The sequence below is a fragment of the Numenius arquata genome, chromosome 10 (genome assembly GCF_964106895.1).
Source record: "Numenius arquata chromosome 10, bNumArq3.hap1.1, whole genome shotgun sequence".
Classification (NCBI taxonomy): Eukaryota; Metazoa; Chordata; class Aves; order Charadriiformes; family Scolopacidae; genus Numenius; species Numenius arquata.
This window is the reverse complement of record NC_133585.1, coordinates 5,335,529-5,348,203: the sequence shown is the minus strand read 5'-3', so window position 1 is coordinate 5,348,203 and position 12,675 is coordinate 5,335,529. Positions and strand designations below refer to the sequence as shown.

The 12,675-nt window shown below is 39.9% G+C and overlaps 1 protein-coding gene across 2 annotated transcripts in view; it reads right to left on the bottom strand.

The window, feature by feature from the left end:
* SEC24C (SEC24 homolog C, COPII coat complex component) overlaps positions 1–12,675 on the bottom strand; it is a 38,570-nt gene that overhangs the window by 24,172 nt on the left and 1,723 nt on the right. For both annotated transcript variants that reach the window (XM_074154444.1, XM_074154443.1), the window contains exons 2-3: positions 6,636–6,838; positions 841–982 (exon numbers count right to left, since the gene is read on the bottom strand). In XM_074154444.1, the coding sequence (XP_074010545.1) occupies positions 841–982; positions 6,636–6,810 (317 nt within the window). In that variant the 5' untranslated portion in view covers positions 6,811–6,838. The remainder of the gene's footprint in view (positions 1–840; positions 983–6,635; positions 6,839–12,675) is intronic.

Genomic DNA, 12,675 nt, shown 5'->3' with positions numbered 1-12,675 from the left:
AGTTTTGGAAAAACAATTACAATATCCTGCATGGATCTGAATCCTTTCATCAAAAAAACCCCAATCTATTAGTTCTTAAAATACAAATTTTACATTTATAATATTTTTGTGTTAATTCCATTTCAGTTATCATAACAAATCAGAAATACTACAACAGAATCTACAGGGGGAGCAACAGTAAGGCCTATCACAGCTATGTAAGAGTCTCTGTTGCTCAAAGGATTTGGACTCTCCGGCTGACAGTGCTGAGTTAACCAGAAGGAAACCAAAACCAACCACCTTCCCCCATAACCAGAACGAAGCAGTGAGAACTGTTGCCACTTTCACCACAAAGGTAAAGGCAGTCTTTCTGGAGAAGATGCCCAAGAGCTTTAGATGAGGGTAACTCAGGATCCACAATAGACAGAAAAGGACGCAGAACTAATACTACGGAATTTCTCAGTAAGACCGACAGCAACATGCCCCAGACACTGCCAGGGAATCAAATACTACAGCTGTGTGGATGCGATTGTTTTAAAACAAAACACATTATATGAATGAGAAAGTTCCTTATCGAAAAAATGACTGCCAGAAAGAAAGTCTTTGGAGGAGAAGTGGTTTTGTTCAGTCACTGACATCTGCTCATGTCCTTCCAGAAGCTTTTTATCTCCAGAGATTCTTACTGTCCAAATACCCCTATGGCTCAATGTTGCTTCAAAACAATAAGCAAGCAATAAAGAAACTCAATGTCCACCACAGGAAAAGCAAAGTATTTAGCATGGCTTAGATTCTAAAAAGTCTAGACCCAGCACAGGTCTACCAAGGCAGGCTTTTCTTATGATTTGCTCTTTTTCTGTGTACCTCTGCATGGAGGCTGCTGAGGCTGGAATCCCATTCTGCACATCTCCATGTCCAAACTGACTGTATCCCAGGTGGCCAGAAGGAAGAGATGCTCCAGAGGCTGGAGGGGGAGCTCCAGATGTTGGAGGGGCTCTTAATGAACCTATAGACAAAGGCGGAAATTTTTTTTTTTTTAAAAATTAATATAATCACAAATTACTCACAGAAACAAGGGGTTGATTCAACTACCACAAAAAATCCAGGAAAGAAAAAAAGCACAGAAATAGTGGAGCAATGGCCAAATTGATGTATCAATACTCCAAAAACATCAAGTAAGTTATAAAACTGCATTAGAAGTAACCAAAAGCACAAATATTTTTAGCCATTGTCACTAGTCACCATTTCTACACAGACCAATTGAAAAGATGTACTGTGGAGGGTCTTCAAAAGACAACTTCACCTTTTGATGAAGAAAAAAATCATTATCTTGTCAGTAAGATATTAAATTCTTCCCTCTCCAAGCCCAATTATTTTTATCCAGCCCAAGGAGAGTACTCACATGGAACCTAATGTTCATCACGGTTCAGTTTTCCCCCCTTGAAAGGTAAGCAGGTTACGTGGGTAGATTCAGTTTTCAAAAATGACATCAGACTAACTGGTTTGATATATAACGGGGGCCACCACAGACTGTTCTTCCCTCTCAGGGCTGGAGGCTACCATGAGTACTTTCTCATCTTTCAGACTGAGCTGGTCCGGTCACAGCCTGAACGTATTTCCAAGAAATACGTATTTGCTCAGAAACCAGACTTCACACTTTCACAAGCCGCTCAATGCTGGATACATTACCAGGGGACCAACTGCAGTGTCTACTTCAAAAAAAAAGAGAATATAAACTTCTATTTTAATAATATTATGTTAAAAATGCTGATAATTAGAACAACCATATGACCGTGCCTGCTAACCACAAGGGAAAAATATTTAATGTATGGGGTCTCATTAAATACAGATGACCGAGTAACCTGCCCCACGAGAGCAGGGCAGCACATACACACTGACGGTGACTGGTGTAACGAGTTTAGAAGGGACTCAGAAACCTTCCTGTCAGGAACCGTTATGAAACAAGAAGCCATTTCTCAATTCCACAGTATAATTTATACACCAAAGCATGAGGTTTCAACTCATATATTTTTATCTTATCTGCTACATGTAATTCTTAGTAAGCAGGTAGATATAAGTTTAAGGAAGATTCAACTAGACCTTGCACGAATAATCAGTAATTTCTTGGGGTTTTTTCTTTATTACTAAACCTCCTCCTGTTCTTCACTTTGAGACGTAGGACTTAATTATTTCCAGAGACATTTATTATTTTTATATACATTCATCTCATTAAATTTTGTCTTTTCTAAACTAGCGTTATAGCACCTTCGTCTTACTGTTCCTCTGGCTAAGCATTTCCCAGTCTCTAACTATTTGTACACTGTGTGGTATTTCTACTTCTGAATGTCTTTTGTGATACCTTTTCAGTTAATTTGATATACTTTCAGCTATTTTGGAATCTCTTTCCTTTGCTACTACATGTAAACCGTTTGGCATTGTTACATGTTGTCCTTGAAAGCATATTTAATCCAATTCCTGAAGGGATCCTACACGTTTAGTTTTTTGGGTTTTTTTTAGATTAAGCTAACTTTCCCCCCCCTCGACTTCAACAGGGATACAATTTGACAAGTACATGCTTACTTCAGAAAAAGCTTCCGAAGTCTTCTTTTTCTAAGTCTTGTCACAAACACACTTCTGTAACCATTACTACAGACTGCTCAAATAGCCACTGAAAAAAATCCACTTGAACAGGTATGAATATCTAGTGGTTTATTATCTTAACGTTCATTACTCTTGAGGAATCCTGAAATTCCCCTTCAACACCTTTGCGATATTGGTCTTACTCATCACAGACCTCAAAATGGAGGCAGATTACAGCAAAATGGGAAATGCCTGTGATTTTACTCCAAACCCAGAGACTACACGGTCTTGGCCTAGTTCTGACTCCCTACTCTTCTGAACAAACTGACACGGCTGGAAATAGCTCTTCCAAAATACCACTAGTAGGAAAGAAAGGAAAATGCAGTATGATTTCTTGTAGCGTTTCTAATTCTTACATCTTGATTGCTAACATTGCAAAAGTATTTCCTTCTTCAAGCCACAGCTTTTGGAATCATAATTGTTCCTAACATATATTTGGTTTCTGTGCTATAGGCAAGGAAATTAAAAAGTTTTTCCTCTTAAAGGAAAGTGCAAGTTATAAAAATCTCCTGACTTCCAATAACAACCTCCTGCCGCTTGGGGAGATTTTCATTTCTTCATTGCAAAGCTATTATTTCAAACCTCACGTTTTAGTTGTCTCTCAAGCGGGAGACTGCATTCTTTTAAACTCAGGCTTCTTCCTGACAGAACCTGAATGGGCCAATTTGGGTTTTGAAATCAGTCTTCAGAAAGCGTTAGTCACAAGTCAGGTTTTATCTATGAATCTGCAGGCATAAGGGATTTCTACTGGGATTATTTCTTCATATCCTATTTATGTTTCTGGAGAGCTGCCTACAAATAGATTGGGAAGTGTCCCACCCACCTCTGCCTGAATAATCAGGTACCCACACCTGTGAGATAAACATCCACATTAAATGGGAACTTGGCACAGAAGAAGCGGCAAAGCATAAACACTCCCACAGAAAGGACACCATTTACCTATGAAATTAGGTGCAAGAGAAGAAGTGTCAGAGTTGAGAGATACAGGAGAGCCCTTCGAAGGGAACCCCAAGGAAGGAAAGTAACCTGGAAAGACAGAATACACCAGTAAATCAAGCCTGAGAGAAAGCACCAAGAGACAGTGTTTCCAGTGCTGAGGACAGTCCGTAGTGCAGAAAATATTATATACATAAAATCCACATCACATTGTCTCAAACCAGGACATATATTCACCACATTATTTCTTAAGCTATATTCCCTCTCACTGTGCTACCCCGCATAATGTATATCACCAACATAGTTCGTATAATAACATTAATACAAGCGTTAATAGTATAGTAAACTGAGTCTACATAAAACAATGCCGCAGCAGCTGGATTGTTACTGGTATTCAGGCAATTGTGTTTGCACTTTCAACCGCGTGATCTCATCAGAAGGAAACTGATAGACTGACTGAAAGACTAGTGCAAAACTGTCCCCGTTCTTTCAACATTCTCACAGCGAGAAGCAGCTATTTTCAGCCAGCAGCACAGGGCTCCACTTCTGGTCCCAAGCAAGACCAGCATCGCCGGCACAGCATCCCCACGTTTCCATTAGTTAACGCTAGGGTTTGCCATATAAATCAGATGCGAAAGACTCCCTGACTCAGGATGGCACCTGCTCCCAACACTTCCCCACTTAGCCCTCCAGGCAATTTTATTGTTATTTTTAAAATAAATCCCTGAGACAACTACTTTGAGATCATGGAATAACATTGGCAATTTTCCTTTTACCCCTCAATGTTCACTAAATTTCTGTCACTCTAGTGCCTCTGAAATTAATTCTCTCTCCTGCAGCTACAACACAGTCTTGCTACAAAGACCTGAGTAAATATAACGTGGGAGATGGGGGTAGAAAGGATAACCATCCCCATCTTCACTATCACCTGCCTGGTCTCTTTGATAACACATTGTTTCTTTGCCCCTCTTTTCCACCCGGTTGTCATATCCAGCAGCTACTAATGGTTCTACTTCTGGCTGTTGTGCTAGTGCTCTGAATTTTACATTCTTCTGAAGTTAGGGATTCTGGATTTACAGTAACAGGTCCAAAATGCACAAGTGAGATCACCTTAATACAGTCTGCTAAGCCCAGGAAGGATGGTCTCAGAAGAAAAGATGGAAGAGAAATCTCCACAAACCACGGGTGGCCTTTGCCTGACATATCAATAAAGTACATTAGATAACTTAAGAGTAGTGCAATACACTCCTGTTGTCCAAATGAGACCACCTTGTTGCCCTCAGTGTTATACTACCTTTGAATCGTTATTGGCACAAACAAAACCTGCATTTTTAATCTGCACAAGTTTACATGCATGTTATCAAACTTTCTAGGTATGCCTGGACTGAGCTGACATGAACCACATTTCTGTTGTTCTGAAATTAAAAAACGTAGACCAGAAATAATTCAGAAGGAAAAAAAGTTAGTTTCCTTAAAAAGAAATGCTTTTCAGACTTGTAAATAATTCTTGCAGTACCTGATAGAAGATGCTCATCACTTTCACAAACATCCTAACCATTCTTCACACCGCTATCAGCCAAACCCCATTTTCTATATAAATAGCTGCACTGATGACACTTTTCCAACAAATCTGTACTAATCTTTGTCCTTTTTGAATCTCCTTCTCTCCCTCACTGAAGCAAGTCCAATTTCTCCCCCTTCCTTCCGTGGGACAGGAAACACCAGTTAGTCAATAGCTACATTGAGCAGCCAACAGAGCGCTCAGAGGCTGAGCTCTGCCTTCCCAAGAAGCAGGATTTCTTCCCTCTGCCCAGTGCTGATTTTCATTACTTTTATGGGAATTTAAACCCTCCGTGAAATTAATTCAAAACTCACAGATTAAAAGTGCTGTTGGAAGAGATTTATTGAGGAGGGGAGGAGGAGGATTAAGGACAGAGAAGGAAGATGGAGCAAAGGAATAAGCCATTCTTTAGCACAGCCCACTAACTCTTCTACTCTCCTACTCTACTAACTCCAGACACAAAATAAAATGCAACAGGGTAATAATTCAGCTCCCAAATTTCAGTCTCTCACTTCTGTTAGTTTCAAGACAACTATAGGCACTTCGACTGTTCTACCCTTCTCATTGAGTTTGGTTTAAAATTGAAAAAGTTGCAAAAAATTGAAGATGTACTTGGAGGGGAGAATAATACAGAGATTATTAGCATATTCCTCATTTCCTTAGAATAGCAATTTGAAATCTAAACAAACATTTCAGAGTGGAAGTTCGCGTTGCGCTTATCTCAGCAGAACTGAATTCATCCACATGATTCTGAAAGGCAGAAATAATTCTACTCAAAGCAATAGTATCTTCTCCTCTACATTTCAGATGTTAAAAGTCACTATTAATCTCCCAAAGCCATTCAGGTGCTGTGAAAAAAAGATTCCTGAAGTTCTCTAATAATTTTAAGTCCTTAATTTTGAAAACAGGAAAAAAAAATTGAACTATTTTGTTTCTTACTTTTAAAAAACAAACAAACAAACCAACACAACCAAGACAACAAGTGATATGATCCTGCAAATCCAGGGAAATTCTGGAACACATTAGCTTGCGTATGTCCACAAACTTTCAATCGATTTTAAAGGCACTAGAGAAAATAGCTCCAAATACTCTTTCTGCGTAGATTTGTATGTCTTAACCTTTCAGGATGGAGTGCAGATCTTTCTACGTAATCAAGGCAGTCTCAATTATAAATCTGTTCTAGTCCCTAACTGCTGCCCCTCCGCATCACCTCATGAGGAAGACTGTCCTAGTCAGATGCTTCAGTACCACAGGGACGTACAGCAAAAAAAGCAGGCTGTGCTTCACAACATGTTAATTTTATGAGCTATTAAAAGAAGAGTAAGCCCTACCAAAATGGACAAGCGACAAAACAATAATCTCAGAATGTACAGGAAAAACATCATTTTTAATGTCATGTAGGTAATTGCTACCACAAAATAAAGACTAAGAGTAGGAAGAATAAAAAAAAATAAAATTAAAAATCCATGTATGCAACAATTCACAGTTATCAATCAATCGTTAAGTTTTGACCAAGAAGTACCTTGTGGAGGGACTGGCTGTTGATATCCCGGCATCGGACCATTATAAGCTCCATATTGTGACTGAGGAACCCCTGGCAATGGCTGTCCTCCATAGGCCGGCTGCTGGTATCCCGGATATCCAGGCTGAGGTTGCCCATAAGGAGGCCCTGCGTGAGCTTGCTGGTTTACACTCATTGTATTCACATCCCCAAACTAATCTCACCTGCAAAAAAGGGGGGGGGAAATGGCTTTTAGCAGACATAAAACCAAACTGTCCAACTTCTCTACTGTTTTCACAGAAAGGAGAGCTCCTGAGATACTAGGGAAGGTAAAACATTAGTTGTAATTTACTCTTGCACAGCAATTTTTTCAAGTAACATAAATGCTTTACAAGAGCCAGTTAGAAAACAATATTTTCAGAAACTATGGTTTCCAATCAACTTATTCACTGCTTCATCCAGGTTTGACTTCTGATCATCATCTTAGAAAAACATAATCATAATTTGCCATTCCATAGCAGACAATTATCAAGCTTCCTGAGACACCTTATGAACTACTCCCACCTCCCAGAACATCAGGCCAACAGCAAACGGATTTCATGACATAGATGAGAGCTTCCTTAACGTGACACTTCAGCTTTCATCTCTATGTTAGTCCACTTGATCAGGTTTCCCTGCTACAAGCAACACACACTTCACCATCCACAAAGGCTGCTTCTTGAAATGTTTGAATCCAGAACAGGATCAATATAGGGGGCTTTGGCTTTTTTTTTTTTTTTAATAATAGATGATTTAAAGTCCTTGTTATGTACGTAAGTTTCAGAAAACTAAGATACCCAAAACCAGCATGTTGACCTAAGAAAGATGTCACTAAAGGAGTTACATGAAAGTGTAAGACCCGAAACATCCTCAGAGACAGCAGAAATGTTTCTTAGCAAAGTTATTAAAGAAATCTTGCTTAACAGACAGATTCCTAATCCTCTAACTAACTAATATAAAGAGATTGACTAAATATATAAAGAGAAAACCAGAAATGGCATTTGGAGACCCCAAACCCAGCAGGCGATTCTTACAATACCACGGTACCAAGCAGGCAGAGAAGCCACAGAGCCCTTGAGTTGCCGAGAGCCAAGGAGATGACTTCGCAGGCAGGAGATTCCCTCATGGTCTGTCTCTCAAGGAGGAATCTCCAGCTTAACTCAAGCAGATAGCTAACACCCAAGCTCTTTTGCCTATATATTGATTAGAGGACACCAGCCAATGCTAAGGTTGGTTCTTCACACTACCAAAAATGATGTCAAAGAATTATTTCAACAACTGACACAACAGCTGGACAGCAGGGGAACTAAAATAACGACAGCTCTGTAAGAACCATCCACACAGAAAGAAATTCTTTCAGATCCATATACATGTATAAAATAAAGAGAAAATGCATATATCACAACAGAGCAATCTAATTACTCTCAGAAGAAAGGTAGCAAAATACATACATCCCACATTTAACCACCTATAGCTAGTAAACATGACAAATGTCAACACTAAGAATACTAATGCTTAGTCTGAAATTAGATAGTAAACTTTATATGAAAGGAAATAAATGAAGTTTTATATTTTTATTCTTCAAGCAGCATAAAGGTGATGATAGGACTTCTGTTTAGAGAAAGAACTTAAATATTTAAAAGTAATTTGCTCTTGAAAGTAACATATAATGTCATTTGCAACAGCTTACAACAGCATGACAGAATTTTTGATCAGCCTGCACCGGTTTTAAACATGATTACACACGAGAAACATGACAGCAAGAGAGTCATTGTTAAAGATTCTGGTTTCCCACACCACCTTTGACTTAGTTCTGCAGAACAGTCTAACCTTAGCAGCCATACAGCCACAAAACCTGGACTTTGGGACCTGCTCCCTTAAAGGTTAACCTCTTCCTCCCCAAGTAGGGCAACTAGTGTCACCACATGGCAATCACAGACCTACCCCAAACCACCTCCTGTCCAGTGCCGACAGCAAAGCAGGAGAGTTCCTCCTGCAAAGGTGGGGTAAAGGGAAGGGAGAACACGGCGAGAAAACTGCTCTACCCGCACATCTTGGAACATCCAGGCAGGGCTTCTGCTAAGGAAGGAGGACTATTGCTTATTGCATTGTGCACAAGGAACTTGGCTCCCAGTTACTGCTCCGACAAACAGGTCCTTCCTCCAGGAAGAGCTGGAGGCAAAGCAGCAGCATCTTGCAGGATACCTCCTGAGCTATCATCATTAAGACACTCTTCAAAAGTTACACCTACAGAAATCCCTGAACAGATCTAATGTTTGAACAAGGAATTACTGCAGGGCAGGAGAAGATCAGTCTTTCATGCTTTCTTTTAAAAGCACGATAGGGCAAGAACTCCAGCACATCCCTTGCAAACCACTTCGGACTTACTCTTGTGAGTGTACTCAGCACATCTTACCTGATGATTTTCTACTATTCTCTTTTCAACCCCCCCCCCCTCACTATTTCCCACCTGAGCAGGTAGTATCTGTTGGCTTGTTGCTCTCTCGGCAATAACACTGACCAATACCTACAAAGAGATAAGCTCATTTAATGCAAGCCTTACAAAAGAAAAGAATTTTGAGATAACTTCCTACACTTTCTAGGGAAAAAAGTAGCTACACAAAGGAGATGGTTCTAGCTCAGTAGTTCCCAACATAGAGAACGCTAGATAAACCTCAGAGCTTTAGCCAGCCCCTGGGGCAGCCAGCACAGGCTGATCTCCACTGCAGCACAAGGGGATGCTTGCTCCATACCGGCAGAGGGTCAAGAAGGGAGCTTGAAAGGAGGAGGAAGACTCAAAAACAAGCTCAGTGTTGAAGCTGGGGACAAGACTGCTTCATTATTGCTGTTGCTCGACTTGCTGTAAACATAAGGCTAGTGGCATGCTTGCTCATCACTGATGTGGCATACCAGAAAGGGCAGGGCCACGAGTATCTACCTCTGAGAAGGTGGAAGGCAGTTGTCACTGAATGAGACCATTTTCCTTCTCCCCCAGTACAAGTCATTGGTATCAAACAGCATTCATTTTGTCTCCACTCAGAAAATATACAGGTAAATTAGAACCTGGTCACTTGAAGAGACATGGGCAAAGGGAGAATTTTATGCTGTCTTACGACACGAAGGGGGAAAAAAAAAGTCACAGAAAGAATGAAATACAAACACCAGACAGGGAGAAATTGAGAAAAGAGGCTGTTTCACTTGACAAAAATACTGAGAATATTCCTGAGAATATAGTAACATATTACCAAAACTAAGTTAAAGATAGCATTAAAACATGCTGTTCAACATCATTATTACTACTCAGCAGTTACAGAACTCAAATGAGCAGGGCTCATGCTATTGGGAAAACACTATGACAACAAGTGTTCATGATTATAAATAACAAACAATCTTCTTGCAAAGCAGGAGGCAGTCACTCTATGCCATTTTCCTTTTTCTATTCCTCTATATAAAGGCAGTTGACCATGGAAGTTTTGGTCAAAATAGTTACACAGCTAAAATTCATACTCAAACACTTTATGTTATGCAAGACAGACAATCAGTGCCGATCGGCAACGAACTGATGGGAGAAAAAATACACAGTAATTCTGTGTCTATGTGTGGCAGGGCAGGCAGGAATCATTTAACTTTTACAATACTTGCCAGATTCCTTAGTATCCAAACAAAGCAGACTACAGCGCAGTTTTCAAAAAAAACCCCTAGTGATTCATATAAGCGTGTTCCAATCAGCAAATCTCCCAAATCACTGAAAACTGCACATTCATCATTTTTTATCGTCTGCATTCACTGTTAATTCCCTTTTGAAACCAAAAAGCTTGATCTCATCAGCTCTCGATGGCTTTCTAAAGGAAACACATACAGCAAAACTACTTTCCTTCAGAAAGACGCTTGTGCCTTTTTTTACTGGTCCCAGAGAAATAAAAGCCTGGTTTGTTTCAACTTCTGGGGGAGACCGATCCTTTAAAAAAAAAAAAAAAAAAGTCTTAAAAATGACAACAGCATGGCCTATTATATTATGCTGAAACTGAAGGAAATATGTCTACTTAATTTCTGAACACAGAAATCAAAACCGTTTCCAAAAGATGGGACAGAAGGAGACAATCAGCATCCTCAGAGAACAATTCAGAACACTATCTACAGTGCTTTTAATACTTGTGTTCTGCAACTTTCTGGAGAAGCAGCAAAGTTGCGCCATTCTTCTGAAGAGCTAGACTCTGGAGCTAAGAACGCTCTTCTGAAATGCAGATGTCCTCGTTTTTGTTTCAGCTACAGCTTGACTAGGTCCTCTACAAGCATTCATGGAACACTTGGTTCTCTTCAGCTACAAGAAACTCCCGTTTTATTTTTCTCCAGAAAATCCTGGAAGAGAAGCTCCATCCTGGAAGTCAGAGCTTGGCAAGGGATCTGGAAGCACTCAGGCCATTATAGCAAACACCTCCCATACATTTGTCCAAATCAATACAAATGGCACTACTGGAACTGACCCTCCAATTGGATTGTATTTTTGCGGTGCTCTGTCTTTCCACCTGGGCAGAAGATTCTCAACTTGTCACACCATGGGTAATATTTTCTTCACCTATGCACTTTGAGCCACCGCCAGAAAGATCTGTTTTAACAGCTCATGAGAGGTATAAGACACACTTTTCATAATGAAAATTTACAATTTAATATCAGTGAAAGTCCAGAAGCCACAATATTTTCACGAAAGACACTTTCCGGAGAAGAAAGGATAGATCAGCTGCTATAACTTCTTGACCCAACAGGTACTGGAGCAGACTTTTGCGGCCCAGTCTTTCCTGGGCTGTTTTGAAGAGGTCTTCTAGGCTTCAGGACATAAAAATCATGGTTCACTTCTAAGGTATGATCACTTCTACGTTCTTCTAAAAAAGGGCCACATTAAACCCGGTTCGTCAGGCTGATTCATCATCTTGGGCAAGGTCCAATACAACACACAAGTGATGAGAGAGTGAAAGTCGTTAAAAACTGAATACATAAAGAGCTTAGTCTTGACCTAACCCTAAACCTACCACTATTTCCAACCCCTGTCGCCACCACCACTAGATTTCTACTTAAATCAACAAAGAGTATAAAATGTGATTGAAATCTCCTGGTGGGACTGATTTACATCTCTACCTCTGCAATAAAGCTCTAGGAAAAGATTTAAAAAACACTCAGTTATGGGCATTGCTTCTGGAGAGCAACCCTGCAAAGGCATGTCATTGAAAATATGACATGGACAAAATGACAGTGAAAGATTTCTCTCTTCCTCAGCTACCTCCACACACAGGTTACAACGTGTGAAGTCATCTGACTCATTTCTGTGAACTTTGCACAAGTATAATTGATTAGGAAAAGTTACAAGAGTAAAGTTTAGAGAAGAGGCCAGAAGGAAGAGTTCTACGTATTCCTATTCATCCATAAGGCTAAAATACATGTTCTAATGCCAAACAAGTTTTCTTCACAGAAGTTGTAACACTGACCGTCTTTCATCCCAAATTTCTGTACTCTGACTTCCTCTACAGAAATAAGCATTACGCAATTCTTGTCACTTGCAAAAAAACAAAAAAAAGGTCAGAATTAGCTTTTCTTAAGGCATACAGCCCAGTTGATGCTGTCTTTTAGTGCTTTCTACGCTAACACTGAATCTTGCTGAACATAAAAGAACAAGCTCTATCTTCACAATTCATCGCTAATAAAGCTTTGCAAACTTAAAGAACAAGAAACATCCACCTTCTCTCTTCTGTGGAGACCTTGTTGTCGATCGCTTTTAGCCACTCTTTGTACCTTGCCCTTCCTTAGCCAACCATCAATTCTTTCTTGGATTTTTGACCCTCTTTCTGATAAGTGTTACAGGAAGAAAGTATAGTCCTACAGTAGCAGGAGAAAACAAAGGGGTACACACATCAAACGACTCACTAAAGAAATAATGCTTTAGACATCTGCTCACTGCTGTAACTCAGCTTCCAGCCATGAAATTAGAACCTGTAGCGAATGTCCCAGCATATTAAGAAGAAAGATTCCC